At 35.0% G+C, this 14,168-nt stretch overlaps 1 protein-coding gene across 3 annotated transcripts in view; it reads right to left on the reverse strand.

Moving 5' to 3' along the window:
* The window catches only part of ASCC3 (activating signal cointegrator 1 complex subunit 3), a 255,012-nt gene that overhangs the window by 149,601 nt on the left and 91,243 nt on the right, over positions 1–14,168 (reverse strand). For all 3 annotated transcript variants that reach the window (XM_032105143.1, XM_032105141.1, XM_032105142.1), the window contains exon 11: positions 9,748–9,912. In XM_032105143.1, coding sequence (XP_031961034.1) covers positions 9,748–9,912 — 165 coding nt within the window. The remainder of the gene's footprint in view (positions 1–9,747; positions 9,913–14,168) is intronic.

The following is a 14,168-nucleotide window of genomic DNA, read 5'->3' on the forward strand; positions in this document are numbered from 1 at the left end:
CTGCACAGACCTTAGTGTCAGCACGGCTGTTTCTCACCTTTTTTCCTTCACAACTGCTGCACAGTGTTTTTACTCTTTCTTAAACGTGCTTTACCAGAGGTGCCACCACCTTGTCTATGGGGCTCAGTCATGCCCTGTGCTGGACTAGTCAGAGCCTGCTGTAAGTGGCCATGTCTGGCGTGGGGCAGCCACAGACATCCCTCACCAAGGCCACATTGCACCCCCACAGCCAGCACCTGGGCATCTGTGGTGCAAAAGTTTTATCTTCTTACTATACACTTCTTTATTTTCAAGCTCAAATCCCTGAGCACAATTACAACTTGCTGATATACGTGTCCCATAGTTTGTTTGCAATTGCTTGATAATAAGTACAGCAATCTTAAAGCGTACCTGAGCTCCCATCTGGAAAACATTACTCGATTTTGCTAAATTCAGTAACAATTTTTTTTTCAAATCTCCTAAGAGCCTGAAAGCACTAGTTTGAAAGTATGCTTGGTTTCAGCTGAAGGCAAGAAAGCATTTCAAATATTCAAACAATTAACAACAACTCTGCTTAATAACCACGGACATATGTATTTTTACAGCACCTAAGTGTGTTTTTTCAAAGATTTCGTTTAAAATAAAAACAGTGGCTAGAGAATAGTTACAGTTTACTGAGAGTTGCCATTTTTGAAAGCTTAGTAAAACAAAGAAGCCACTTAAAGTCACTGACCCAGCAGTTGACCCTGGAGCTAAGGAACTTATTGAAAACCTTGAATTAACACTCCACATGACAACTGCAGCAGAGACCTAACGCAAGCAAGTAATTAAGATTACTAATATATATGTATAGCACATTTTTTAAACCCCTTCCACTAGACCAGGTTGTTCAGGGCTCCAGCACTTCAAGGGATATGGCATCCACAACTCTGGGCAACCTATTCCAGGGCCTCACCAGCCTCACAGTCAATAATGTCTTCCTAATATCCAAACTAAACCTACTCTCAGTTAAAGCCATTCCCCCTTGTCATATCACTACATGCCCTGTAAAAAGCCTCTCTTCAGCTTTCTTTTAAGTGCCCATCAGGTACTGAAAGGTAGTAAGATGACCCAGATGCCTTCATTTCTCCAGGCTGAACACTCTCACTTCTCTAAGCCTTTCCCCAAAGGGAAAGTACTCCATCCCTCTAATCATCTTATTAAGACACTAAATAATTCCATCAATTTCTGTAAGTTCTTTTGAGGCCATCCAAACAAAAAAAGTGTCTATTTTTTTACCATCTACTTTTATATTTGTTTATCAAAAATATAAATAATTTATATACATATATAAAATAATCAAGATGTAAAAACAGGTACACTTACACTAAAATAAATCCTTCCCATTATTTTATGTTCAGATCAAATTCAAACTGTAAACTAAATACCCATGTGTTTAGTTTATGCATATCATCACATGCTTATAGAGAATGAGGAGTTTTTATTCTTTTAATTTTACATGGCATTATAAAAACAGCAGTGACTAAAACTGTGCTAAACTAAAAAAACCCAAGACTACCTGAATAGGCAACCATACCATATGATTTATTTTTCGCATTTTCTCTGTGATTATAATTCAGTTTCAATTTATTTTATATTTAGATTATAATTCTATGTATCTATTATTCATCTACAGAAACTCGATTTTCCATAATGGTTTTTAGAAATCTAACACATTTTTGTAACAGAGTTCTCTGCATACATTTTTCAGCTACTTCTCTGACTTTGCCTTGAAGAGCAAGCACTAACATCTTTTGCTCTCAGGTGCTTCTAAAGAACAGTAAGCCTTGAAAGCGTGCATATGCCTTTTGTAAAGTCAGACCATCCAAAAATTAGTATTTTTCAAGTACTGAGTCACTTATTATTTGATCCTAGAAGTCCCAACTAGCAATTATGCTTTCATATACAAGACACCAAGAGCCCACAGTCTTTTCCTGAAATGGCAGTAGACATTACTGATAAGACATTTAGGATGACAAAGTTTTCTGTTTACATTGCATATTGGTGGCTGGTGGTAGGCAGCTAAGTGCCTTTTCTTCACTACTGAAACACAACCTCTAACATTTCGTTCTTTAAATGTGTTTAATTATCCCAATAAAATAATTAGCAGCATTTGAAACTTACAAGGCTTTCCTTGACAACCTGAACTGACACATCATTTGCACATCAGGTTCTTTAAAAGCCTTACTATGTTTTATTGATTTGATGTTACATTGGAAGTAAGAAATAAAATTGCCATTGCTATATTTAACTGACATATATAATTAGTATATCTAATTCAGAAACATTCATGATGGCATGCAGAGAATTGACAGCATGTCCACCAGACACATTCACAGAACACAATTACCACACCATGAAATTCCATGTATGCAGAAAAAATAATCAGAAGACAGCTATCCAGTATTGATTTCCACACAAGCATCATCTGCGTTTACGCTGCAAATCATAAAGGATCAGGTATGGGAAGTGCCTCTCTGGATTGTAAATTGATCACAGCAGGATCATTTTCTTCCTAATAGGTTTTAAGATTTGCATATCATCTCGTTACATTACAGACGCCACTTGAGAGCATACAGAGTGTGCATAGAGATACTCTTTTATCTGACTTCTAAAGTTCTTCCTGAACTTTGTGATCTTGGCAGCCTTCCCATTTCCATGTATTAAAATATCACATTCACAGAATGAATTACAATCAAGCTGGAAAGCATATCTCTGATTGTTCAACTTGAGCACAGAATTAAGTGAAGCAGACAAGTTTACACATTTTAATCTTTGAAGAATTGTCTGCTGGTTATAAATTAATCTGATATTCAGATGACCCAGGATCACTTCAACACACCCTCTGCAGTAAGTCCTTATGCCCTTCAGATGTACACTAAAGACAAGATACTCAGAAAATTAAACACAAGCATTTCTTAGTTTTTAGTGCAGATGTGCAAGAAGAAGAATTCTTAATGTAGGTTCCTGAGTCCCCTATACCGTGGTAGTAAGAATGAAGTACTGCATATTGGGATTCACACTAGTTATTAGTTGGATACTATCCTACCCACAGAATGGCTCTATGTCTCACTGTCTCACAGGATCTGTGCTATTTATCCAAATCAAAGGAGAAACAGAAATGGAAAAAGAATTGAGTAGGGCTCAGAGCACTAAACAAACAAACAAAAGAATTAAATGTATTTCAAAATTACTAAGCGGGAAGTTTGTTAGAATGTTTCATCAGTGTTTATTTGTTTATTGCTATATTATTTACTAGTAATGAAAGAGCTAAGTTGCCAACTTCACCACATAGGTGAAGTGGTCTAGCTTTTGGAACAAAAATGAAAAAACAGTGAAATTGCAAAACCAAAGTACATAGTAAAAATGCAATTACTAATACAGTTTTGAAGATTCTATATAGGACGTTATCTACAACTCATTCTGCACAGAATGCATTTGTTACTAGGCAACCATTTAGTTAAGTAATTTTATTAGTTTTACTCTGCATCCAATGAACCCTGAAAATACTGTGATCTCAGTCCTCCATTTAGAATATATTTAAAAATCTAGAGGTACTGGAAAAATGTAACCATGCAGAAAGCACTATTAGAAGCCATATTATTCTCCCCCAGCTAAATCTTAGGTATGCATTACTTTGTCTTAAGAAATGACATTTTGCATATATCTATTAAGAGATTTCTATGCCTGGCACAGTGTCAGTTTTTCCTGACTGACAGAATGCCTTTTCATGTTATGCTTACTGTTTTGTTCCCAATCTAAGAAATAAAAATACCTCTGAACCCTTCCACAAATTAGTTTCACTGCTTTACTATAATATGAAAGACCACAAAATGTATGACAATCACTATTACATTTTAAACTCCACAGGTATATCACTAAACTGGAAAAACAGTCACCTATAATAAAAAAGGAGATGCAGAATGACTTCCTGACATCCCTTCCATGCAAAGTAAGAGAAAAGCTTCTGAAGATTAATTCAAATGTCTGATACATAATATTTTTCCAAACAATGAAGATCAGGTTTTGTTTTAAAAAAGTAATTTTTACACAACTACAAGGTTGTGAAAAAGATGACAAGATAGACTTAGACTCATGTAAGACTCATGAGACATATGGCTGCAAAACATACCGCCTAAAAATAACATTACAGAGTAGCAAGAAAACATGTATTAAATTTATCACAAGCTGATGAACTGACAGATTTTAAAAGAACGTATAATTGAAAAAAAGACATTAAAAAGGGATTCCTCTAATTGCTTTTTAAGCCCAACTCTATTCAGTAATTTTATTGATGATATGCAGTAAAAAACAACTGATGATAAGAACGGCAGGTGATTGGCAGAATTAATATAACTGATGTGTGTGTCAGCCATACAGATATATCTAAGTTGATAGCCCCATTCAAGCTAAATTTCTTTTCATTTAGCTCATTCTATAACAGGCCACAGCTGCAAAATGAGACACTCTTCTCAGGAAACATTCTTATAGCAAACAGTTAATCCTGCAGCAACTATAAAGAGGTTTGTTCGAGGATTTAACAAACAAGTACCTGAATGCAAGCTCCGAAGAAGATGTGTTAGCAAATTAAGTACATGCAATTCTTAAAGGTGTATAGGTATATATATAAAGGTATATATAAAGCATATTTATATTCTCAAAGGGATAGAACTGCGTAATTGAATGGAAACGCTCTACCTTTGTATCTGCCAGAACCAAACTAACACAAAAGTTCTATCTATATCCAGTTTTGCTGACATGTTTTACAAATACAATAGTGAATATAGGAAAGTCTAATGAAAAAAAGCCCCACAACACTATTGTTTGAAACAGAAAAATTATTGCAGAAGGCCTCAGTAACCTTGTTCTGTTTACCCTTTAACAAAAGATGTTGAGTAACTTGATTAGTTTGTATAAGGAATATCAAAGAGACAAAATACTAACAGCAGTCACTCAAGGTGAGAACTGAAGAATGAAATGAAATGCCACTGCCATTCTAGTCCCAAAAGACCCATATAGGAACTACAGTGGGTTACCATTTGACACAAGATCTAAGCAGCTGGTTTTATGTCATTAGCTATCAGTCTTGACTTTTTTTTTTAAACAATTATCAAATCAAGAATGGGATTCCAAGCACATAAAAATTCATAATTTGATAACAATTAGACATTTGGCTTTGGGTGAGAAATATCTGAACTTGTTTTCCTGTGATCCCTAGTAAGAGGTAGAAGACGGAACCAAAGGGATGGAGTAATAATATGTAGAAGAGATATTGGCACTACAGATACTGAAAATGCAAAGGAAGAGCAAAGAAAACTACATTACAACTGAAAGGAAAAGCTCCTTAAATAAGGTGGCATGAGGAGAGAAAGCTCAGAAAGGAAACATGAGAACTTCTGGGGGAAGAAGAACTCCAACATCTCGTGGTCACTGCAGTCAAAGCTGCCTTTGATCTGCACTTCCCCAACAAGCCCCTCCTTTCTTAATAAGTAAAAGGTACAGAACAGCACCTATCCTTGTTGGGTCCTCTATTGCCTGAAGGAGGCATTTCTCATTACTGTATTCCAGGAATATCCTGGATTCCTCATACTGCTGTGTTATCCCACCCAGAGTAATAGTATCTTTGCTGATCTAATACAAAAACATAAAGCAACCGAAACTTAAATTTGAAGAATGAGACAGTGCTGAGAACAATATTTGTGTGTTTAAGATGAGAGCTGTGGTATCCCAAAATCTGAGAAAGGTTTTAATATGGATTTTCTTTTTTTTAATTTACCATTCACATACTTCAGAGCAGGTATCAAAACTCGTGTATCTCTTAAGTATAGTATTCAGTATGCTTTTTTGTGAAAAAATACCCATAAGCAGCAAGGCAGTCATCAAAATCTCTGAATAATTATAACAAAATATTTCAGTGGCCTGTAAAAACTGTCAATTTTTTTTTCTTTCAAGCTAATAACCTTAGTATATTACAGTAGTGTGAAAAGTTTGATTAAAAAGTTTAAGCATTTCAGTTTTACATCTGCATTATGCTCTGGACTAAAACTTTAAACATCAAAGCTATAAATTGGATTCAAGTAAGTTGTTTGATGTTATACCTATAGTATATAATAGAGCTCAGAGCAATTTTCCCACCAAAATGTTTAGCAAAGTCAATTTAAATCACTTGCAAAAACATTCTCTAAAATTTGAAAAGTGCAAACATGCACAAATATGTTCTTCATTCCGCTATGAGTAAAACTGCCAGCAATTCCAATATATATGCTCCTTCCAGGTTTAAATAAAACCTAATTCTAAAAAATGCCATAAGTTAAAATGAGCATGTTAAAGTCTTACAGTAAGTGGTGTGACTCAGTGTTCATCTGGGGGAAAGTACATCAATCATTCAAGTATTTTGAGGTACAAATTAGGACACACTTGCTAATGCATCAGGATATTCCTGCTTTAAGAATGCATTTGGATAGCTGTATTTTTACCTCGTATCAATACAGATCTCAAAACATTCTTTTTGGGCACTGTTGTTGGCCCAAGTAGCAAGTTGAATATTAATTCTTAAAAAGAAAAAAAACCCCGAACCACTGTCTTTTTTTTTCTATTATACACCATCTAAACAAGACACCCCACATACCTCCAACAAAACAAGAGAGATGCTTTTTCTCTAAGACAGGATAACAAACCCTGCAAAAGGTAAAAGGGACTATTCTATACATCCTGACCTGTACAGGAATCATGACATTGTCTCCTATACAAGCTAGGGAAGTGTGATCCAGATGAAACTACAGGTACATGCTATTATTAGAGTTGCTATTAGTGACTTATGGAAAAGGCTGAAGTAGTATTCAAAGGAATTTATCACAGTTCTGTTCTAGAAGTGATACAAGAAATGACGGTTCCAGGTCAGGTCAAAAATTATACTACGTGAATGTACAGTCTCCTGCAGGAGCCAAAATGGACAGTACAAAAAGTGGGAAAATGTCAATGATATTTACCAGAACAGATCTCAGTTACTACAGCCTCCAGTCTGATCTAGTGACTTTTACTCTGCAATGGATTTTTCTTTGAATTATTTGTCCCTCTACTACAAATTAGGAAAACATAGTCAATATTTTGGGTGTTTTACACCAGTATACAAATCAGGTAATTGATTTCAGCAATTACTGCAGTGGTGTAACTGACATAAGGATATTTCAGATTAATATTGCCCTTGGGTTTGGGGTTTTTTTTTATTTTTCAAGAACTGAACAATTATTTGTACTTCCTGCGTGCATGAATGCTAAACAAACATGATATTTCTATAGATATAAATGAAAAGTAAGTTCTATACTACTTTCAGAAAGGCTGGAGAGGCGATTCAAATCACTGAATACAGAAGGACATTCTCCAGAGATGCGCTGAATATTCTGGCTTTTTATACTATTCCAGGGACATTTATGAATTTGTATCAAAATATATAAAACAGCATTATGAGCAGGAAACAAAACCAAAGAAATGCAACAACATATTTTTTTCCTCACAAAGTAATATTAAAACATTAGATGTCATTTTTTTTACACTTTGAACATCTATAACAGTATTTTCACTAAATTCCAGAGAAACTCTCCTGAAATCAGAAACATTATGTTAACCTTTTTTATTGACTGCGTAGAAGTTCCAGTAACTTCATAGTTGTGGATGTACACTGCAAACTTCATAGAACTATACCTGCAAGCTCAAATGCTGAAGTATAACATTTCAGTGTAATTTTAAAAAGTAATCCTTTTATTATTTGTTTTCATATTAAAAAAGTAAAACAACTGTACAAAACATCTCCTGTTTCTTTGTCCCCAGGCTCTCTGGGAGGCTTGCAATTTGAAATATTTTTGTCAGCAATTGTTTTCTGCAGCACAATTCTAAAAAATTCTACAAGTAATTTTGCCCTCTTTTTAACTGTGGGGTTTTTTTAGTGTACTGTAAATTTTCCCTCTCCTAAGCTACCTGCTTGTAAAGATACATAGGGGTCTCCATTACTGCCTTTCTTATCAAATTAGAATAAATAAGGTGGTGAAATGGTCAGTTTCAAGATTTGTGTATTGCTGTATTTCCCAACTATTACACTTAAGGAAGGGTTACAACTGGGTAGCTTCAGCTCCAGATGAATTAAATTACAGCTTGGTAGGTAAAACAAACCTTGAAATCCTAGGAGATTAAAACACCCTTTTTTAAGAGCTATTTTTTAAATGAGTGCTGAAGCAAGATACTGTTATATTACAATAAATACACTAAGGATAGGATTCAGTACCCAAGATATAATTACCTCAGATTTTATATTCCTTAAGTTACCTGCACAGGCTTGACAGACACAAAAGGGAAGGATCTATGGGAGATTTGTGTCCAAACAAAGCAGAAACAGAATGCCAAGCTGAGTAACATAGGACAGATAAAATGGCTCTTAACATCTATTTTGTACTTTCGATAGCTGAAGCCTATCTTACGAGTCTCATAAAATTTCACAGTAAGAAATGAATAAGGTTTGCAATCTGACATGAAGAAAATTATTATCATGGTCACTGCTAAAAGCTGAGATGCTTTACTATAAAGACACCTAAGGAAAACAAGGTTATCAAAATCATTTAAGAAAGAAAATACAACATCAAACAGCTAAAGTTTAGTGCCTTTGAGGTAGTCTAAACTTAGCTTCTTCTGAAGAATTATTATTTATATTGTTCTTTATACAGGAACTTTACACTTTCTGTACTGGATTAGAGCAGACATCCATTTCATTCTGTTCTTAGCAGAGTTGGAATCAAATGATTCAAAAAGCCTTAACAAGGTTAGTGTAGCCTTACCAAGAGAAAAACACATCTTGAAAGCTAAAAGGCTTTAAACATTTAATATGCTACAAATAGAGCCATAAAAATAACTGTTTCATTTTAATTTGTTACACATTACTTGTATGGATAGAGTTTTGCTCTGCATGACAAAAAAAAAAAAAAAAATTGCACTCTATCCTCCCTCTTCCCATTATTTATTTATCCTAAATCTTTCCTTTTTATTCATCTCCAAATTCCATGTTTTACTTTACTTGTACAAGCACATCTCACCATTGAGACCAATCTTATTTATTGCCTAACTCTGAATCCTTCTTTTGTGCAAGATTCAAGAAAAAAATCCCTTTTCTCCTTTTTTCCATTTCAAATCTTGGTATTTAGAAAATACTACTAAATCATGGGGAAAAACAAAAGGACCATTTATGCTAAACTAAAAATGATGTAGTATTTTTCTGGAAGTGCTGAAAGTTTTACCTAGATTTAAGACACTACTCTTAATTAGAACAAAAAAGAAATTCTCCTAGGAAAACTGCTAATTGAAAATGAGCATTCCTGGCAAGAAAACTATTTCAATTTTGGTTGTGTTGAAACATTAGCCTGATTATTATTTGCTTGAAAATGTTTAATTTTCCCGTTACTTGTACAGTACTATAAATTAGGCAAATAAATTATAAGAAAAGAAACAGCACTGTAATAAACTATACATCTTAGGAAACTGATAGTTGATACAATACAGAAAGGAAGGTAGAAGATAAAAATTTTTCTGCATTCTTAAACACAACTTTAAAGCAGACAGCTGTAAAATAAATTGTAAACTGCCTAAGCATTTCTATTTAATTGTCTAAGCATGCTACCCTTTACAGTGATATCTATCTATTCTTGGCCAGAACAAAATTATTTTGAAGATTTTTTTCTCTCTTACCTGTCGTAAAGTACGTGCTACTATACTTTCAAGTACTGGTCCTCTGTCTTCATGCAGTAGATGAACTTCATCAAGAATCAAGAGTTTTACCAGCTGAGAGAGGGCTACATCACCAACACTTTTTCTTGTCACTACATCCCATTTCTCTGGAGTAGTCACGAGCATCTAGTAGAGCAGAAAAAAAAAAGGAATATTAAGTATTTACCAATTAAAATGCAGATACAAATTTATAAAAATACAGTAATTTAATATACAGCAGAGTAAATGCAATGTAGAACTTAAAGTTATCTTAAGTTTTACCTACTTTATATATGAGGCAGACAGTTTGCGGCATCTACACATGTTGGATGGCCATTAGTAGGATTCAGTATGGAAAACCAAATGGAAATATCAACTAATAATTTCAAGCTACTGTGCCCCATTTGTATACATTTTCCACATGAAAACATTTAAACAGCTATCCAGAATCAACTACTTATATAATCATTTAATGTTTGTGTTTCACTAAAATGAAATCTGTGATAAAATATTTCTAACCTTCTTCACAGCACAGTAAATAACTAAGACCCTCCCCTCATAAGCTTGACCTGATAGTTCCCCATTCCCTATGAAATGCTTTCTCCCTAAGGCCTATTTTCAAGTTGTACATTTTGGTATCTTGATCCTTGTGCTGGTAAAACAGATTGAACAACTTCCACCTGTCCTGGATAAGGTAACTTCCAAACTTCATTGTTTCACGTCGATATATCAGGCCATTTCTCCAGCCTGCCAGTGTCCCTCTGTATGACACAGCACAGTCCTCTGTGTACCAGTCACTCCTCACTGTCTACCCAGTCAACCCACACGTCAGAAGCTTCTTTATGAGGATCTTACAGAAAACACTATCAAAGGCTTTACTGAAATCTAGGCAGACAATATCCACTGCTTTTCCCACATCTATCCGGCCAATCATTTCCTGATAGAAATTTATCAAGCTGGCCAAGCATGATTTCCGCTTGGTGAACCCAAGCTCACCACTCACAATTTTCTTGTCTTTCATGTGTCTGGAAACTGTTTTTAGGATTAGCTGTTCCATCACTTTCCCATATGAGGCTGACCAGCCAGGCATTCCATGGGTCCTACTTCTTGCCCTTGTTGCAAACAGGAGTGACATTTGCCTTTGTCCAGTCTTTGGTCACTTCTCCCAGTTATGATGGCTGATCAAAGATTATCAAGAGTGACACTGCAATGACAGGAGGCAGCCTCCTCAGCACTCGTGGATGAAAATCAATCAGACTACAGACATGTGTGTTCCCTGTTCTCTTAAATACTCCCTGACCTGATCCTCTTCCACCAAGGGTACACTTTCCTTGTTCCACACTTTCCCCCAGTTTCTGGAACTTGGAATTCCTGAAGGCCAGTCTTGCCAGTAAAAACTGAGGCAAAGGAGGTATTCATTACCTCAGCCTCTTCTGTGTCCTGTGTAACCAGGCACCCTGTCTCATTCAGCAATGGGCCCAGAGTGTCCTTAGTCTTCCTTTTGTTGCCTATCTTGTTTTCTTTGACACTCCTGAGCAGATTCAATTGTTTGGACTTCAGCTTTCCTAACTTCAATCCTGGATGGTCAGACAGTGTCCCTGTATTCCTCCCAGACTGCATGTCCTTGTTCCCACACTCTGTATGCATGGTTCCTTTTTGTGTACGACCTGGAGCAACTTGTTCATTCATGCAGGCCAAGTTCCTATTCACTGGGATGGACCACTCGTGAACCTGGAAGAATATTAAGCAGCTTTCTTGGTTCCTTGAACTCTCTCTTCCCTCCAGGACCTTATCACATGGGACTTTTCCAAGCAGATCTCTAAGGCAGCCAAAGTCTGCTCTCCTGAAGTCCAGGGCTGTGAGCTTCCTTTCTGATCTGTTCCTCCTCGTCGTCAGGATGCAGAACTCCAACATCTCATTATTGCTATGGTCAAGTCCGTCTTCAATCTTCACACCTCAAACAAGTTCCTCCTTGTTTATGAGGTATAGCAAACCACCTCTCCTCCACGTCCTACCGAGGAAGAAGTTCTCATCAGCGCACTCCAGGACCCTCCTAGATTGCTTGTGCTGATGTTTCTTTCAAAATAGTAGAAAAAAATGTTTCTTACAAAACACATTTATGAATACTTTTTCTTTACTTGGTCTTCTCCACAAGACATATTCTGATAGCATTTATTTATTCTCCTCAGAAAAATATTTTTCCCTGCACTGCCACACAATATTGTTCTAGTCCAATTATTTTACCATCAGAATATACCAGTCTTTATTAATTACCAAGAACTACTCCTGAAGAGATTTTGTGATATAGCAGAAAGAAGATGTTAATTTCCTGCAACATTTAAAGCTTTACACATGAAAGACTCACTGAATCACTATTATCACAGAGAGTGGTGGTATCCGGGGGGTATCTTTATGGTTTGTTTAAATATTACTGGGTACAATTTGTTAGCAAATACAGATTTTTTGAACACTTGTACGAAATAGTAGGTGTAAAAATGTCTGTCCATAATTTATGAACTGAAATGTAACACTGCTACAGATGCAACTGTTCACACTTTAAAATGAGCCATATCAACCACAAAATATTAGCAGCTGTACTTCCACAGAACATTAATTAGCAAACAGTGAGGAAATATATTTAGCAATGCATATTAAGGCTTTAAGGTGTGAAATACTACAAATGCAAGCTACTTAGCCAATTTGCTAAATCTAAATTGGCAACACTCAGATCACAGCTTTTTTTAATGTCAGTCATGTTATCAGGATATATATTTTAAATTGTATCATTAATTCTTCTGTTTCTGAGTGATGACTAAATATCCATTATAAGGGTCTTTTACTTTGATCTTATTTTAAAATAGCAATGTTCGTAAAGCAATGACCTGATTTGAAAGCTACAATAAATGAGACAGTATATCAAGTAAGAAAAGAGATCTCCAGAGAATGTTTTGCTAGAGAATATGACTGGGTCTTACATTTGTTTTTCAGATAGAAATTACAGTTGGGGAAAAAAATTCTCAAAAAACCCACCCAAACAGAACAGCTTTGCAGTTGCAAATTATAAACTGAATTCAAATACATAAAATGCTATTTAAAAAATATCAGCTAAAAGAAAATGCTGACTATCAGCAAAGGCTAATAAAGATTATTTTTTTCAATTAAAATATGAAACCAAACAGCATTATGAGTCATCTCATTATTAGTTTTAAAAGCAGTAGTGGCATTTCTTTTCATCATTAATTTTCAGAGACAATATATTTTATCCTTTAAGTTTTAAAATCAAAACTCAGATTCAGCAAAAGGATTCTGCTTTCTATTTGGGGGCAAGAGAAGGACACAGAAACCAAGTATTAAAACATCTTTTTAATATTTTCTTCTTTTACGTGGACTTGAGTTGTCAGCACACTGAGAAGTGTGCTCATTTATACTGCTATTTCACCACTTCATCTCTTTCAGTATTGAAATAGCTAGAAAATAAAGTGTCACATTTGCTTAATAAACTGCAAGTCATGCAAGATATTTCAATCTGGTTTTTGTATTAGGATATGGCTGAATAGAAACGGGTTAACTGTCAATATTTTTACTGTCAAGTTAAGTTTCTCTACACTCACACACTTCTCTTTTCCCAATGTTTTTTTGATTATCATTTGTTACTCCACACTGACATTTTCTGTTAAGGAAAATATGGGCTTTTCACAAAGTCTTCTGCCTTAAGTGAGCACTGCCACTCAATTTCACTATTACACCAAAAGAGTTACCTGTTTAAAAAACAATCCAAGTATTTCAGCTCAAAATTACATCATTTAGCTTTGGGGTTATTTAACGTATCCCTAGATGGTTTTACATAACATTAAGGTAAGAACTCAAACAAAAAATTTTAATTATTTCACTTTGAAATTTATTTCAAAAGGGACAACACCAGCTGATAACTTCAACATCAATTTACAAAATTTCAAGAGACAGTGAAAATGCATTTTTCTATATTGCATGATTTGCTAATTATTTTTGTCAGGTTCTCTTCAGTTCTCTTTGAAGCCAGATTTCATGGTAAAAGGAAGTTACATTTTCATCACAGTTTCAGAAAATCAACATGTTGAAAATACTAGGGTTTGTTGTTGTTTGGGGGTTTTCTTAATCTGAAAAGGCTTATTGTCTTACTAAAATCAAATTATCTTCTATTAATTTCTACGGGGCCAACATTAATTTCAAGCAGTAGGCACAGCCTTGAAGGTTTAAGTTTTCAATAGCTCACTTTCAATTCTTTGAATTTCTTTGCTACTTTTAAGTTCTCCCAAACACATTTTGCACATGACTAGTATCTGTTTTCTGCTTGAATAATTAGTACACACACTCTGAGCCTAGAAAAACTATGGTAATCCCCTCAAATTTACACTCCCACAGGT

Source organism: Corvus moneduloides, chromosome 3 (genome assembly GCF_009650955.1).
Source record: "Corvus moneduloides isolate bCorMon1 chromosome 3, bCorMon1.pri, whole genome shotgun sequence".
In the NCBI taxonomy this organism is placed as follows: Eukaryota; Metazoa; Chordata; class Aves; order Passeriformes; family Corvidae; genus Corvus; species Corvus moneduloides.